At 39.6% G+C, this 18,447-nt stretch overlaps 1 protein-coding gene across 1 annotated transcript in view; it reads left to right on the forward strand.

Moving 5' to 3' along the window:
- Positions 1-18,447, forward strand: part of MYO1D (myosin ID) — a 326,201-nt gene that overhangs the window by 97,002 nt on the left and 210,752 nt on the right. The window contains exons 6-11 of the mRNA XM_055323846.1: positions 955-1,050; positions 4,879-4,995; positions 6,175-6,378; positions 9,449-9,594; positions 9,673-9,787; positions 14,384-14,554. Coding sequence (XP_055179821.1) covers positions 955-1,050; positions 4,879-4,995; positions 6,175-6,378; positions 9,449-9,594; positions 9,673-9,787; positions 14,384-14,554 — 849 coding nt within the window. The remainder of the gene's footprint in view (positions 1-954; positions 1,051-4,878; positions 4,996-6,174; positions 6,379-9,448; positions 9,595-9,672; positions 9,788-14,383; positions 14,555-18,447) is intronic.

Here is an 18,447-nt window from a genome sequence, read left to right on the forward strand (position 1 = left end):
ATGCCTATTTTGAAAATGCTTTTAGGGTGAAGGCAAAATCTTCAAGTAGCCCTTCTGTTAACAAGTCTTTATGATCAGAGAACAAGTATGATACATAATTATAATTTTTAAAGCCTAAAGTGCATAAACTAGTGCTAAGAAATAAAGTGGGTGATCAAATCAAACAGTCTGTTTGGAATTTTTAAAAAGTATAACTGTAAATCAGTAAGATTGATTTCCATGTGGAAACCGTCTCTGCAGGTGATAGAGCAGTGATAGCATAAGCTGAACACAGTTCAACTGAATTCATTTTTTTCCTGGGTAGTGGCTTTAATAAACAGTGCTCATTTGTAAATATACACATTCTGGTATATTTAGTTTAAAAGATAACTTTTGAAAATCTGATAATTACATCTTTTAAGTAAAACAAAGCATACGGTTTAATGTAGAGAATTTAAATGTAGTACCTTCCAAAGGTATGTTCTATATATACAAGGGCTACTCACATTGTATTTGTTGACAATTCACCATGTTTTCATTAAGTTATTTTTCACCAAATATAGAAGAGTTCTTTTCATTTCCAGAACCCATAAGTTCTCCCCAGTGCTTTTCCCACTTAGATGAAAGTGTTAAAATTTGTCTTTGTTCAGCCCTGCAGTCATGGTTATCCAGTGGTGCTCCTTTCCTGAGATACAGAGATTGACAGGGAAAGGCAATTTGTTTCCAGTGTGATTCAGCGTATGACCATCTGCTATTACCTCTTACTTCCTTGGCAATACTCCCTTTTTCTGAACTCTGAAACAAAACTCTATCTTGTCTGGATAATGAGGTCACTAAGCAAGTGACCACCACAATGCAGAGGCTTCTGTTTAACAAATGACCATAGTAAAAGCAAGATTACCATTGTAAGAATATTTGATGTATTTGGCTAAGTGTGTATTTTGCCAATTTATTTATAATTAAATATTTTTTCAGCTACTTCAAGGTGGTTCAGAGCAGATGCTACGCTCTCTACATCTCCAGAAATCCTTGTCATCCTACAACTATATCCGCGTAGGCGCTCAGTTAAAGGTAAGGGCTTCCTCTCCAAGATACAGAATTAGACAGAAAAATCAGAGAGGACATTAAGGTCCAGCCTGCTGCCTTTAAGCAAATGAGTGACTTTTCCTCTATTCCAGCTTTTAAATTCTCAATTTAGAATTTAGAATTCTAAATTCTCCACTACAGAAACTCCACTACATTATTGGTCAACAACTTTGTTTAATAACCATTTCTGTATTCATCACAATCTGACGGGAAAGAAGTTTCTCCCTTGTGACCTTGTGTTTTCTTCGAATTTTCCTTTTAACACTATAAAAATATTGATGTGACTAGGAAATCCACCTCAAAAGAAGATACCATATGATTTGGCCATAGGCAAGTTGGGAAAACAGAAGGATCTTTAAAAGCACCCTGATTGGAAATGAGTATCAAAGATCTCCATTCACTGTTTTTTCAAGTATTGATTTTGACATATTCTAGAAATAGTTTTGTGACCCCTGGAACATTTCTATTCAATTTCTATTCAGAACATTTTCCATTTTTTTCCCTTCACTTGCATGTGGGCCTTTTGCACTCATATATGTAGATGCTTTCCTGCTCTTTTATTTCTAATTAGTTTTCTGCTAGTCACTTTACACCTAATCCTAATAATATAGTAGTCTGTTGATGGTAGGCTATAAAATGGTAATTACAATATTATCCTACTTTATCAGGGGAAAGGTATATAAATACATAAAATAAGATATGGAGGGAAATAGACCAAGATTTTAATTACTGATTCTGGATGGATGAGATTACAGGTACTTGTGTTCTTGTACTTTTATATATTTTTAAATTTCTTCTGTAATAAAAAAAAAATGCATTGCTTTTGTAGTCGGGAAAAAAAAGGAATTTGCAAAAGGAAAGAAAGGAAAAGATCTCAGATGTGGGAGGAATTTTCTTTTTTTATTTCTATTATTTGTCTGAAGTGAATTATACCTGCATTACTAATTAACTGTATTTTTATTGTTGTGCATGGAAATAAGTGATATTTAGGCTTTCCAATTAATTTTCCATTGTTTGACATTCAAATTGCATGGTTTCTTTGTTTCATTTTGTTTTGTTTTGCTTTTACAATCATCTCAGAGCAGGATGTTTGGGTGAAAATTAATTTGAAAGCAAGACAATAGAGAGCAACATTCAAGCTTTCTGGGAGTAGGCCAGTGGCACCCAGAGATGTGTAGAAGGGATTGTAAAACCAGCAGTTGAAAAGCTAGGACGAGAAATGTTCCTCTTTAATCAAATTGTCTTACTGCCCAAATTACTCTTGGTCCAATCATATCATGCCCCCACAGAAAGCAAGTATTAAATTAATATTTAGCCTTTGCTCTAAGCTAAATGTAGCTTGAGTTCTCTTTCATCCGGTTCCTATTTCTTTCTCCTTGCCTCCTTTTTTTTCCTAACAAAAATGAAGACATAATCTGTGATCATAGTCAAAACCTAAAATAAAGATGTACCAGAAGGAAACAAAAATATACTAAAGCTTACCATCCAGAGATAATTATTGATAATGGCATACATATATGTATATATGAATATGTATATATATATCGTTTTTTCTTAAGATTTTATTTTTAAGTAATCTCTATACCCAGTGTGGGGCTCAAACTCACGAACCTGAGATCAAGAGCCCCGTGCTTCTCCAGTTGAGCCAGCCAGGCGCCCCTATATATATTTATGTTTATAAGTGGAATCGTGCAATAAACTCTGTTTAAATAAATTTGCTTTAAGTAAATGATAATATAATTATTAATATCTTCCCATTAACAAATATGTTAATAGGATAGATTTTAATAACCATAAAGTATTAACTCTGTATCACAATTTTACTTAACTACCGTAAAAATATAGGAACAAGGTACAATTAGTATACTTTGGGTTGAAGGGAAGATAGAACTAAATTCTGGGACAGCTCCAAAGTTGGTAAACTTAATGCTGTCACAATGTTGGTAGAGACCCAAATGTTGTCTGTTTCTCCAACTTAAGATGCTCCCATCCTCACTGGATTTCACTTGTGTGCTTGGGCTGATTTTCCTCATGGTCCCAAAGTGGCAGTAGCAGTTCCAGGAGTCATAGGCAGAGGGAATATTCTTGGCTTATGTCCCTTTTCAGCTAGGGAAACCTCATGTCTTCTTGACCAGAATAGCATCCCGTGCCCATGGCTGATCAGTCACTTGGTGAGAGGAATAAGATCACCATGATAAGTCTATACCCATGAAGCTTTATGTCCCAAGACTGTGGTAGGCCAGTCCTGAAGGAGCTGGAGAGGGGTGAACAAATCAAGGTTCTAGCAGCCAACAGTTCCGCACAGGAGGACGGTTAGACTTTGTCTAGTTTCTATGCAATTTCGGCACAGTTATAGCTTATTATCATAGTTCTATCTGATACTTGTCTAGTGCTTTTCATGCACTGGGAACTAGGGAAGTGCTTTACGTAATTCTCATTCAATTCTCACAACAACCCTGTATTATTATTATTATGCCCATTTTATCCATGAGGAAACCGAGACTCCATGAGGTGTTAAGTATTTTGTCCAAGGTCAAAGAACCAGGTCGGTGGAGGATCTGGCCTTGCCATGTCCTGGATACTGGAGGCATGTACTCATCTGGCACAGAGGACCCCTTCCCACGCCCCTCCTCAAAAGATAAATATCAGGCCAGATCCTCTGTGTCCCCCCTCCCCCGAGGGAAAATTCACAGAAGTAAAGATCAGTCAGGCCCTCTGGAACTGCTGCTTTGGGAAAACTTTTTTGAGATAGGCCATTACCATTGCTTCACTGTGAATTTCTCTTGACACGTTTGTATTTCCAACCTGATGACTATAGCTCCTCAAGGCTGGCAATTTATCTTTGAACCCCTGTCGTACTCCAGTTGGGCTTCTACAACAAAAATACCATAAATCGAGTGGCTTATATACAGTAAATGTTTATTTTCCACTGTTCTAGAGGCTGGGGAATCAGAGATTAAGGCATTTACAGATTTGGTGGGGACCTGCTTCCTGGTTTATAGATGGAGCCTTGTCTGTGTCCTTACAGGGCAGAAGGGATGAGGAATCTCTAGGGTCTCTTACAAGGGCACTAATCCCATTTATTGAGGCCTACACCCTAATGACCTGATAACCTCGCAAAGGCCCTACCTCCTAATGCCGTCACTTTGGGAGGGGGTGGGGTATCAGGATTTCAACATATGAATTTTGGGGGGGGATACAAACTTTCAATCTATAGCAACCCTCTCAAACCAGTTAGAAGATCTGGTACATTGAATATTTGTGAAAAAGTGGTTGTGGTCCCAAAATATCTAATAGCTTGCTGAAAGATTGAGGCAACCTACTTTGCTTTGGGTGGCCTGCTTTTCCTCACCTGTGAAGTAAAAAGCCTAACCATCCAAGAGAGGGAGTATTATTCCCAGACTCTATTAGACTATTTGTGGAACAAAAAAGCCACAAGCAACATAGGTGTGTGTTGTGGAGTCTTCCATGATTGGTATTTCCATTTGTGATTCCACATCCTGTGTTTTCTTCATTCATCACAGAGTGGCAGTTAGTGTTTGTGAGGCAGCTCAGGACTTGCTCCCTCACGGAAGGTTCCAGAAACGTATGTCATGCCTATTTTGTGTGATGGTGGCTCTCACCCACAAGTGGACATTTTGTGCGCTGAGTGATGTTTCTATCCCTGAAATAGTTTTGATTTTCTCTGGGTACTCAGTGATTTACTACAAAAGCATCAAGACCCTGACTAAACTTGAATGTAGTCTCATAATTTTAAGGTTTTAATGCTCACATGAAATGTTCGTGACTTAAGTTTTCCATTTTCATTCCCAGTCTTCTATCAATGATGCTGCAGAATTCAAAGTAGTAGCTGATGCCATGAAAGTAATTGGCTTCAAACCTGAGGAGACTCAAACAGTGTATAAGATTCTGGCAGCTATTCTTCACTTGGTGAGTAGGGACACCTTTCAGAATATATTGCTTCCCTGTGGTGACAGGATGCTCTTTCAGAAGATTTTGCTTTTTCCCTGTAGATTTAAAAACTAATTTATATAAGGAAAATTTCTCTTACATTTTGAAGCAATTACTATACCTGTGGTTCTCTCTGTCATTTTAGAATGTTATGAGAGATTTTCAAAGCCACTATAGGTTTTGAAACAGCTTGGGTTAATTGTCTTACTGGCATGTCAGATTTTGAACTGTTTAAACCTGAGGGTAAAAGAATTCAGTAATGATATGACCACCAATGGTATAAGCTAAAATCTTTTGAACTGAATAAATTTCCAATAGCACTTGAAACATAGAATCATAAATTATCAGAACTGGAATTTTGATCATTTCATTTTTCAGGTTGGGAAATGAGCCCTAAAGGGGTGGCACGATTGGCTTGAAGGCAGAACCATTTCATGGTGGCCAACACAGTCGACCAGGGTTGGCGAATCATGGTCTAATCATGTTCTGCTACACCACAGCAAACTCAGACAAGTGAAGGGCCATGTGTCAGATTTCTGTTATTCCTTTTTCTATAATTATAGATGTTGAAAATATAATGAACATGTAACCTTAGAAAAAATGAATGACAACATGAATTTAAATCTGGAATAAAAATAACCTTTCACTTTAATGTGGCAAGATTTAACTCTTAATAAAAATAAAGTACAACAATATCCTTCAGAATCCAAACAGGAATTTTATTTTTAAGTTGACATCATGACTGTAGAACTTACCTGGACCAGTAAACATGTAAGAAGATCAAATAAAATGTACTAAAGAAGAGTAGTAGGGCAGGGGGAAAAAGAGAAGAGGATAGTGATGAACAAGTATATCATCAGATTCATCAACAGAGTGGTTGATGTGCTGGACAGTTGTAGATGGTTAATAAGTAAATAAGTAAATGTAAAACTTCTATTCATCAGAATACCGAAAATTAAGTGCAAGATGGGTGTCTGGAGAAGAGGAAAGATGGATAAAGTGCTAGGTTCTTATATATATGTAATGTATTTAGGAAAATCAGTGCTACAAACAAGGTCACTTTGAATTTTATCTGTAATTGGCAAATATATCCATGATGTAATGTTTCAGAATCTTGCTGGAAATAAATGGCATCTTCTTTTTTTCACTTTGGTATAGGGAAATTTAAAATTCATGGTGGATGGTGACACGCCTCTCATTGAAAATGGCAAGGTTGTATCTATCATAGCAGAATTGCTCTCCACCAAAACAGACATGGTTGAGAAAGCCCTTCTCTACCGAACAGTGGCCACAGGTCGCGACATCATTGACAAGCAGCACACGGAGCAAGAAGCTAGCTATGGCAGGGATGCCTTTGCTAAGGTGAGATTTTTAACTGATGTCTCGGCCTGGTGATGCAGTTATAGTGAACTTCTGTGAGGATGTACCCAGATGTTCCAAGAAAGTGGGTTCAGGCTTTTAGAAACCATAATGATGCTTTTGGACCAGTGCAGTCTCAATAAAATGCCCTGACTATGAACATCACTCTCAGGAAATGTTCTGAGGAAACTGAATCCTCCATCCATCCTCGTGATGCCTGCCCAGGCCCTCTCATTGCCCTCTGTGTTGCTTTGCTCACCAGTGTTTGATGAAGATTGCCTCAGGTCACCTGATGGAGTTCTCATCCCTTGGGTTTCACGTCTATGTGGTGGTGGTGCCATGATTTATTAACCATCCTCCTCTTAAATCATTCACTTTGTTTCCTTTTTCTGCCACGACAAATAATGCTGCCATATCTGTGTGCATGTGTCCCTATACACTAGCGCTTTTGTTCTCAGTGGACAGACTCCCAGGAATGAGCTTACCACATCAATGGACACACTGATTTTAAACTTTACATTTACTGACTTTATGGATGTAACTAATACTTTACTTTCATTTTCATTGCTAGTATATTTGAGCATCTTTCTGGATTTTTGTAAGGTATTTAAATCCATTCTCAGAATCTCCTGGAGTGTCCTTTTTACATCTTCTTCAGGGCTGCTATTGTTTTTTGCCCATTTTGAAGAGCCCGTAACTTTAACCCTTTGTCTATATTATCTGCATAGCAAATGTTTTATGTTACCAAGCTCACATTTCCTTGTTTTTCTTTTTTGCTGGTTGATTAGATTGCCACGTATTCCATTCTTACTCTTATGAGTCGCAGGCTTGGTTTCTAGTCTCAAGAGGAATTTGCGTTTATCCAAGTGCAACAGAGTGTGGAGGATTCTAAGCAGAGGCAATGACAAGCAAGCCTGCATTTTTAAAGAAATCGCTCTGGCTTCAGTATGGAGAATCTTCTGTGGGTGGGGATGGAAGCAGGGAGACCATTACAGTATACAGGAGAGAGATGATGGCAGGTAGCACAGATATGGGGAAAAGAGGATAATTTGAGATGGGCTGTATTCAGGATGTAAAATCCACATCCCTGTTTGGAGAACGATAAAATCAAGGCTCACTCCTAGCATGGTCTGGCTCCAGCCTGCATCTCCTGCCTCATTCCACACCATGCCTCAGCCTCCTTCCTTAATTCCAGCACATTAGTGTTCTCTTGGGCCTTTCAGTGTGTCTTTATCCCTTTCTCCTTCCAGCCACAGGACCTCTGCACATGAGGTCCTGTCACCTTTGCTTAGATCCTTTGCTTAGATCCTTTCTCTCCCCCGCTTGCCTCGGCAACTCTTATTCATCCTTCTGACCTCAGCCCACAAAGGCCAGTCTTCACTGGCCTCTGTGAACCCTGAACAGGTTAAATTATCCTCAGATGCTACACACCTCACCTTCAAAGAAAGAGAGAGAGAGAGAGAGAGAGAGAGGGTGTGGGTGTGGGTGTGGTTTTTCCTTCATCTTACTCCCTGTGCTCCTTGGAGACTGAGACAGTGTTTATGTCTCCTTTAGTACTGTATCTCCAATAATCTATATAGAGTAAGTACTCAGCTAATATTTGTTGAATGAATAAATTGCTATAGTTCTAGTGTCATGTTCATGGTTAGAAGTAGGGTAGGAACAGTCTTTGGAGGTGGGAAGACCAAGAGTCCTGAGAGCACACATGGTTGAGATGGCTGCGAGGCCCCTGGGATTGTCGTTAGGTCAGCTATTAATAAGCACATGAGTCTGGCATTCAGAGGCGAGGTCTGTGTGGGAGCAATAGGTTCAAGAGTTGCGACAGTTTAACATTGAATGAGATGACTCAAGAGGTGTTAAAGAGTGAAGAGAAGAGGACCAGAGGAACTCCACCTTTTAGAGGCCAGGTAGAGGAGATCAGAGATCACTCAGAAGGAGCAGCCAGTGAAATAGGAGGAAAATTAAGGAGATGTGCTGTCACAAATCCCAGAGAGGAGAATGTTCAAGAAGAGAGTGGGAGAGCAGCCCAGGTAGCTCAGCGGTTTAGTGCCGCCTTCAGCCCAGGGCCTGATCCTGGAGTCCCGGGATCGAGTCCCACGTCGGGCTCCCTGCATGGAGCCTGCTTCTCCCTCTGCCTGTGTCTCTGCCTCTCTCTCTCTCTCTCTCTCTCTCTCTCTCTCTGTGTGTGTGTGTGTCTCTCATGAATAAATAAATAAAATCTTATAAAAAAAAAGAGAGAGAGTGGGAAACTAGGTGGAGTGACACCAAGTGTCTGAATAAGATATCCACATAGAGGCCCAAGGAAGTGTCTACACTGAGGTGCTTGGGGTCTTTGATGAGCCATTTCAGTGGAGCAGTGGGAGGTAAGCCAAGATTGACTGGATGGAAGAGTAAAAAGGAGGCAAAGAACAGAGGCAGTGAGTGTGGATAAGTGCAGGTGGAGAGGGAGGTGGCTGGAGGGAGCTGCTAACCATGCACATGCTAAAGACGTGGTACTGTGGAGAACACTTGTATCAGGACATGAGTGCATGTGAGCATGTGGTGCCTTTGTCCACATGTATCTTGCTGTAAGCATCCTTGGACATTGGATATGCATTTGATGCTCTAGGAACTTCAAACTGCAATCTTTGGCTCAGATCTTTATGTAGCACTATAAATCAATATTTGTATTTTTAGACTCCATAGAGCTTTCCTGGAAGATAGATATTAACTCATTGGTTCCCCACTTTTTAATATTTGATGAAATTCATAATAAAGTAAGCAACTTCTGTGAAGGAGTACGCAAATTATTGATATAGCTGGGCACAGAGACAGACATACACATATCTAGGATATCCCTAGTATCCCAACCAATAATAAGCTTTAAAAAATCCAAACCGTTTACTTTAGTATTACCTACATCATGTAGTTTTCTTTAACAGATGATCTGCATTTCTAATTTTTCTGCTTAGAGTGGCAATCGCTATGTTAAATGGTAAGGAGAAAGTAGATAAGAATTTAAAACTTATCACAGATCTAAACAGAAGACACAGTCTCAAATGGGGAAGAATGAACAATGTTGTTCTCCTCACAGGCAATATATGAACGCCTTTTTTGTTGGATTGTTACTCGCATCAATGATATTATCGAGGTCAAGAACTATGACACCACCATCCATGGGAAAAACACTGTTATCGGTGTCTTGGATATCTATGGCTTTGAAATCTTTGACAATAACAGGTAAACTGGATAAGAGGCTTAAAACTCTATTGTTGATTTTTTTGTTTCTTTGAACCTAATTGATTCCTTTTCTTGCAGCTTTGAACAGTTCTGCATCAACTACTGCAATGAGAAACTGCAGCAGCTGTTCATTCAGCTGGTTCTGAAGCAAGAACAAGAGGAGTACCAGCGGGAGGGCATCCCCTGGAAGCATGTGAGTGGTCTCCTCAGGAAAATAGCTTCCTGGGTTTCATGTAGTATTGCAGATGTCAAATCTTAGCATTTTAGGGGCATTGTTTTAATCTCCTTGAGTACATGAAACATCTCAACGTTAGCTTTCCTTTTGGGGATATGGAATTACAAGTCATTTTCAGGGTCGGCAAGTGGGATTTCTCTCATGTGATGGACTGCCTTGTTGGTGTCCAGAAATGCTGAATTCCAACCTTCGCACTTTATGGCTGATGCTGTGTGGGATCTCTAGCTCTCATCTGTCTAGTAGTTTAGCGCCATTTAGAGGTTACTTGGAATAGCAGCTTTGCCTTAAATGGGCTGGGCTTTGCTTCCAAATTGAGTTTATTCTCTTCCTGTCCTTTTTTTCCTCTTATTTCTCCTTTTTTCCCCAACTCTACTTTGCAATTTAAATGGCATTGTTATTCTCTTCAGTTACTGTGGTTTATATTCTCTGAAACCCAGGCATGAAAGCATTAATGTTTACTTCTGTTTGCTGTCCCTCGTGTCACACCTGGTATCACCTGCTCATGGCCCTGTGTGAACACTGACAGTTGTCATAGTCAAACATCTGGCAAGGCAGGGCTGAAAGTGGTACTGCCCTGGAGCATAAGCCCCAGATACCACCGCTGAAAAGCATGACTTGGGTTGGTGCTCTTGTTCCTTACCATTGAGACCTCCTGTGTGTGACAGGATGAGACCCAGTAAAGTTTTCTGTTAAATTTATATTTTTAAGCAATTTTGAGAACGGACTTGAGAAATGTATAACTTCTGAGTTTCCATACATTTCTGAGGGTATAGAACTGTGTTTCTCCTTTTGCTGAATAGAACAGACAATAAAGTTAGTGTTTTTTAATATGCATTGTAATAGTAAAAAGCTATTTGGTATGCTGTATGTAAATTCCTTTTATATGTCTCCCACCTTCCTACTTTCTATCTCCTCTCATTCAGAAAGGGAGACAGTGGTACAACTGTCCTGCCTCAAATTGCATTTTTGCCTTCCAGCATGTGCTAAACGTCAGAATACCTTAAAAATTTTTTGTTCAAGTATATTAGTATAAATTTTACTGTTTTACAGATAAACCAAAAGGTGTATTATAACTTTGTAATATAATTACCTATAATTTTGATTTTTGCCGTAAACTCTCATAGCACATTTAAGGTGTAATTCAATTAAGTGTTTTTCTTTTTTTTAAGATTTTATTTATTCATGAGAGACATAGAGAGAGAGGCAGAGACATAGGCAAAGGGAGAAGCAGGCTTCCCTGTGGGTGAGACTGATGCAGGACTCCATCCCAGGATCCTGGGGTCACGACCCGAGCGAAAGACACTCAACTACTGAGCCACCAAAGCATTTCTCAATTAAGTTTAGATGCAGCCTTCGTAGAATGGACCTGTAGTACAATTGAACACACAATTAAAACTGACACTTAGATTTTTATAGCAAATGTAATCATAAAACTTGTTACTCAGATGTGATTCAGAGATACTGGTCAAAAATATCCTTTAGTATTCAAGATATCAAATTCCACAGGCATAGCTGATAAAGGAGGAAAGTCAACAACCACAGTAGGCTATTCTGAAAAAGGAGCAACAGCCCTAAAATGCAAAAATCCTTAGCAAAATAAACCAAGAAATAAATGTCCTAGAGGGAACAAAAGGCTAGGTCCAAGGTAATTGTTACTGTACTGACTACATTGCCAGGTTCCCCCAAATTAGAATCTCTGTTCTGGGCAATTATTTCCTCAACTTCTGAACATAGTGATTGATTTTTTTTTTATGTTTTTTATTATGGAAAATTTCAAGCAAACTAAGAGCATAGATCATGATACAATAAATTCAGTGTACCCATCACCCATCCACCCACCCCCAGATAATGTTGAAGCAAATCTCAGACATCATATTATTTCATCTGTAAATACTCCAGTGTGCTTCTTTAAAAGATAAAGACTTTCACAAATGCTGTGACCACAGTACCATTATCACACCTAAGAAATGTAACAGTAATACCTTCATATCATCAAATATCTAGTCAGTGTTCACATTTCCTCAATTGTTTTACAAGGAGTTTTTTTGGTTTCTCTTTATAGTTGTTTGAATTTAGACCCAAGCAAGATTCTTACATTGTGGTTGGTTGATAGGTTGCTTGCATATGTGTAGATTTTCTCCTCTCTTTTTTTTCCCTCACATTCTCCTGATGAAGAGGATGAGTCATTAGTTCTGTAGAGCTTGCCATAGTCTGGATTTTGCTCATCGGATTCCCGAGGTGTCATCCAATATATGTCTCTGTTCTGTGTATGTCCTTGGTTGTCAGATCTGGAGGCTTGGCTGGTTTCAGGATCAGTGTTTTAGCACCAGGCTGTTTCATAGTGGTACATGGACTTCTATCAGGGGGTTCCAAATGCTTGGTTATCTCCCTCCCTAATTGAGTCACTTTTATAGGCTTTCGGTGCTGTAGTTTACAAGACATTTTTAGCTGCTCTCTTTGGGCTGGGAATGAGAGACCCAGACCTCTGTGCCCCTGACCTACCTCATCACATCTCCTCTTGCCCCCTTCCCTGGGAATTGAGGTTGCTGGAAGAACCTGGTTTGAAAGCCACAAATTGGGGGATCCCTGGGTGGCTCAGTGGTTTAGCGCCTGCCTTTGGCCCAGGGCGCGATCCTGGAGTCCCAGGATCGAGTCCCGCGTCGGGCTCCTGGCATGGGGCCTGCTTCTCCCTCCTCCTGTGTCTCTGCCTCTCTCTCTCTCTCTGTCTCTCTGTCTATCATGAATAAATAAATAAATAAATCTTAAAAAAAAAAGAAAGCCACAAATTTAAGTAATGTTTGAAGTAACATTAAACTTACAAACTGAAAGTTACTGAACTCTTAAAGCAAAGACCAATCACTTTTAGTTATACAATTGGAACTTTAAAGGACTTAATTCTTTTGTCCCTGGGACAAAAGACAGTCTTTAATTCTATACTAGCAGAGTCTAAGACTTCAGCTAATAATTAATACAGAGTTACTGCTTTTTGAGAAGACTAAGGATGTTTTTTCCAAAGATGGAAATAACTTTTCTCCCTAATTAGCAAATGTAATATGTGCCCACCATAAAAGTACATATGTAGATGGAGGTTTCTCCAGCTCTGTACCACTGATGTTTTGGACCAGATAAGTCTTTGTTGTGAGGCTTTCCTGTGCATGATAGGATGTTTAGTGGCCTCTTCCCACTGGTCCTGTAGTCTTGACCTTCAAAAATGTCTCCAGACAATGCCAAATGCCCCTGAGGGAAAAGTCATCCTGTTGAGACTTACTGATAGAGACAAACCAGTAAGGTATAAAAAAGGAAGTAGAAGCCACCCAGTCAGCAGACTGTCAGTCCATGGATACAGAAGAGAACTTGGAAGAGTAGGGGCGGAGCTTAAAGCCACAGATAACTGGCTTGAGTCCTTGGACTTAAATAGCACAGAGCAGGAATCCATGAGAGACTGAAAGTCCATTATGAGCACATAGATCGTACAGAAGGTATTGGAGACAACATTCAATATTAGATGCCTCCTAAATGAGGGGGACACATCAACACCCAGAACTAAAATGTGTGTTAATAGCCTGCCCATCTTCTGATGATGCACAGCTAGCCTGAGTGAGGCCAGTGTGTGTGTGGTGAGATGGATGCCGTGGACTATTCGAGTAAACACATATAGAAGAGGAATTTGGGATAAACCTTGTGCATATTGAAGTTGCTAAAAAGCCAGATGTTATTTAGAACTTTATTCAGCGCATAAAAGTAAATGCTAAGTTTATTCTTATCTTTTACAGATACTTTCTATTTTTTTTAATTTTTTTTGATTTTTTATTTATTTATGATAGTCACAGAGAGAGAGAGAGAGAGGCAGAGACACAGGCAGAGGGAGAAGCAGGCTCCATGCACCGGGAGCCCGATGTGGGATTCGATCCCGGGTCTCCAGGATCACGCCCTGGGCCAAAGGCAGGCGCCAAACTGCTGCGCCACCCAGGGATCCCTACAGATACTTTCATCTCAGAATTAAATTTATGTTCTTGCCCAGAGAAACATCAAAACTGCTAGACTTACATGTGCCTTTTTTTTTGGCTTTGGGAAAGCTGGAGAAGGCCTCTTTTGGATTTTGGTCATCCAAGGCCATAGAACTAAAAATTCAAGTTCTATGTGATACTGTAACTTCAACTTATGAATCAAATAACACTTTAAGGTTATTTGTTGGTACTTTGTGGAGTGTGGGTCTAGTGATTAATGGCAAACAGATCGAGGAGGTGGAGAGTGGGGTGTAGGATTAAAACAAAAGTTAGTGATAGGAGAAACATTATCTACTTTGTAATTTTTGCCTTGAGCTATACTCAGTAACAAAGTGTTTCATGGTAGAAAGTCAACAAAGAAATAAAAAATAAACCTCTGATAGAACATGTGCTCATTTTAGCACTAGACCTCATTAATGCTCTTGACTTATTTGACATCGACATAACTTTACTTAAATTCCTGAAACATCTGGAAGCATCAGCATCTGTGTTTTGCGTGTCTTGTTCTCTGTTCCCTCTGGAACGGCTTCCTTTTTGTGTCCTGCAGATCGATTACTTCAACAACCAGATCATCGTGGACCTTGTAGAGCAGCAGCACAAAGGGATCATTGCAATCCTGGATGATGCCTGCATGAATGTTGGCAAAGTCACCGATGAAATGTTCCTCGAAGCACTTAATAGTAAATTAGGCAAACATGGTCATTTTTCCAGCCGAAAGGTATGTGTTTTATGAGAACTTCATCTCCTTTTGATCTGTAGGATTTTCCCATTGTTTGGCAGAATTAAATGGTTTTAAATGTTGGATTAAAAGAATGTCCACTCAACTAAGCAAGAAAGGCCATAAGCATCCATTAAGTGACTTACTACTATAAATAAATTCTGCCTCTCTGGTTTATGGGATGACAAGATTGATAAGAATCATAATATCCAGGAGAGGGAGCTCCAGACTATTCAATTTGCTAGAAATAGGAAAAATGAACACGATTTTAGAAAGCATGATGTCATTTATAACCAATAGGTACAGAGGCCTTGTTCATATGCTAAAATTCTACTCCTGCATCTGATAATTCTGGCACTGAAAACAGCTTTTGTCCTTGACTTTTAACTGTAATCAGTTATAAAACATAGTGTGTGTCCTCTGCCGCAGTTCTTCAGACTCTATGACTTTCTTGAAAATAGAGAAATTCTAGCTGTAGTTCTCCCCATCATAAGGAAACTCATTCCCTTCAGTGAATGGGTATCCTTTTAACTCCTCATTTTTCACATTCTAAAAATGTTATTAAACAGATCACAGTTCTGTAATAAGTGGTGGCAGTTGTGATTGTCAGACCTTTGCATATAGTATATTTGCCATTGGTATTTGTCCTAGGAGGGGTGCACTGTCATCCTCGAGTATTCCCTACAGATACAGGCTTGTCTAGCAATTATAAGCTGAAGGAGAAACAAACCCCATGCTCTGTCACTTCCATAAAGAAAGGAGCAAACATTTCTGCTCCTCTATATTTTCATGTAAATCTATGATACATGCCAATTTTTTTTTAGCACAAATAAATCTAACTTTGTCCCCTTTGAAATTATGTAATCAGAACAGTAAGAATCTGCAACTAGATAAAGCACTAATCATCAAGAAATAGATTGTTGGCTGATATTTATTTAGGCCAGTTTATTTCTTAAAGATTCTCCTTGGGGCAGCCCCGGTGGCTCAGAGGTTTAGCACCGCCTTCAGCCTGGGGGGTGATCCTGGAGACCTGGGATCGAGTCCCGCATTGGGCTCCCTGCATGGAGCCTGCTCCTCCCTCTGTCTGTGTCTCTGCCTCTCTCTCTCTCTGTGTCTGTCATGAATAAATAAATAAAATCTTAAAAAAAAAAAAAGATTCTCCTTGGTCTGTTACTCAGGATTGATGTGGTCCCTACTACAAGTCAGTCAGCTGTCAGATGCTACTGTCTGACCTTTGACATTAGGCTTCTTGTCAGAGGTATTCTTCAGTCATTTCCCATGTATAACACAGGTACTTATTAAGTACCTCTCATTTCCCAGGCATATTCTGGGTACTGGGGACAGTGCAGAAGCCAAGGTAGAAGCATCCTACACCATTTAGAGTGATCAGTTGAAAGATGGTATTACATGGGGAGATGTCCTGTCTTCGAGGGATGGGTTATCTACATCCTTTATAACCCCAGCCCAGGTTTTGGAGATTCACCTAACATCCTGCCTACAAAATGGTAGGTCATCAGTGTTTATAAAATTGAATTGAATTGGTCATGATTATACCAAATACATCTTATGGAATATTGAATTTTAGACTAAAACATGCAATGCTCCATTTCATTTATATTAAATAACTATGAATCTCATGATAAACCACCTCATTTTGATTCATCTTGGCCATTTATACACCTGAATTAAATTTGTCCACCAAATATCTGAAATATGTCAATCTTAGTAGCCACTCCACATAGTACTTTTTTCTTTTTAAACATTTTATGTATTTATTCATGAGAGACACAGAGAGACACAGGCAGAGGGAAAAGCAGGCTCCATGCAGGGGGCCTGACGTGGGATTCGATGCCCTTTCTCCAGGATCATGCCCTGGGCTGAAGGCAGTGCTAAACCGCTGAGCCACCCAGACTGTACTCCACATAGTACTTTTAAGCAGTTGCCATTGATTTGGTAAGAAATTGCAAAATATTAATTTATCTGGGAAGATGGGAATTCTCTCTCTTTTTTTAAGATTTTATTTATTTGAGAGAGAGAGAGAGAGAGAGAAAGACTGTGTGATAGAGGTAGGGGGGAAGAGCAGAGGGAGAGGGACAAGCAGACTCCCTGCTGAGTGCAGAGCCCATCTCAGGGCCCAGTCTCACACCTGAGCCCAAATGAAGAATTGGATGCCCAACTGACTGAGCCCCCAGGCACCATAGGAATTTTCTTTCTTTTTTTTTTTTTCTTTAAATGTGGAAATCCAAGTTTCTCTGACTCTCCAACCAGGTAGCTCCTTCCTCCTGGGGGCTCCTCCCCTCTAGGCAAGGGTAAATGATGCTGGAGGAAGGGAGGAAGTCCCCCCTGAGATGGGAACTTTTAAAGTGTGTTAATTTCTGGGTTTATAGCCCTAATGAAGGAAAGAAATGGAATAACCAAGCTGTCAGAATGTATTTCATCACTATGAATCTATCTGTTAAATAATGCTATTATACTGTACATTAAGCCATGTATTATCATCTGCTATTGATTACATTAACTTGAGTTATTGGTATATTAAATAAGAGATTTCTGCCTCATATTATTTTGGGGCTAAGGGGTTTCTTATATGTTAAAGTTATCATGGGGATATAGGCAAATGATCCAATAAACCATGAAATTCCTATTTAAGGTATTGTGAACATAGAAAGTTAAATGATATACATAACTTACTATTTTCAAAATGTAAAGAAAAACTTAAAGCCTTCTGTGCTCAGATCAGTTGAGACTTTGCAGTATCCAAATGTAAGAATATTCAATTAGTGTGGGCATCTCCTGGGTTCTTTTCCGCAAGGAGTTTTATAAATGAAGGGCTTTTGTAAAATGGTTAACAAAATGGAGAAGAAAAGAGGGATTCCACTTTTTGGAGACCTCTCTATGTTGGATACATGGTTCATTTAAGTTTCAGTATAACTCTCTGGGATGAGTAATTATTTAAAGACACAGAGCAAATAGATGGTAGAACCAAGATTTTTGAACCTCAGAAGTCTGATTCTAATTTCCTGTAATTATTCACTTGTTTGATTAATAAACTAATTATTCTTTTACTAGTCTAGTGTTATGAGTATAGAAGCCACCATCCTGGCTGGGGGTATTTGGTAGCTACCACTGCAACGTAAGTTTTTGTGCATAACTGCTCTCAGTGCTCTATGGATTCTTGGATGTCTACTTTAGAACACATAGGATCTCAAGTGATCCTTCACAGGGCAGACAAAGAAGTCTGGGTGCTACTGTAACAAGGAAATTTTCAGAAAACTGTGGAGACCACCACCACAGAAAAACTACCTTTCCATAAAGGATTCTTCAACTTCCTGCAGCTATTTCTCACTGAAGAAGAATACTTTTTATCTTCTCTGAAATGATAGCCTTGAACTTGAGTCCCAAGACAAGTGAATCAGGCCATTCTGTATGTACATAGGAGAGCAGACATTACCTCTGGTCCCAAGAATCCTTCCAGAACGGCCGCTTTTGAGCTATGTGACTTGGGCCAATTACCTGAGCTTTCTGACCCTTAGTTTCCTTGTGATAAAATAGAGCTCATAATACTTCCTTTAAAATATCAGTTGTGAGGGTTGCATGAGATATATGTGCCCAGCAGGCAGCAAGCCCTCCGTGTGATGCTCCTTAAGCGGAACATGGAACAGAAAGAGACTATATTAGTTTGGGCAGGCTGGGCCACTTGAGGCAGCAGCCAAGCTCTCAGCGTCAGAGACAGTAGAAGTCCAATTTTGTCCCAGGAACCTGGACTTCTGTCTTCTGGCTCTTTCATCACCTTGCCACTATCCTTCTCTGCAATCTGCTAGTGGGAGGAGAAGAGGAAGTGCTGCAAATGATCACTTCTTACCGGTGTTGGCCTGACACAACCACACTTCCTT

The sequence above is a fragment of the Nyctereutes procyonoides genome, unplaced genomic scaffold (genome assembly GCF_905146905.1).
Source record: "Nyctereutes procyonoides isolate TBG_1078 unplaced genomic scaffold, NYPRO_anot_genome, whole genome shotgun sequence".
In the NCBI taxonomy this organism is placed as follows: domain Eukaryota; kingdom Metazoa; phylum Chordata; class Mammalia; order Carnivora; family Canidae; genus Nyctereutes; species Nyctereutes procyonoides.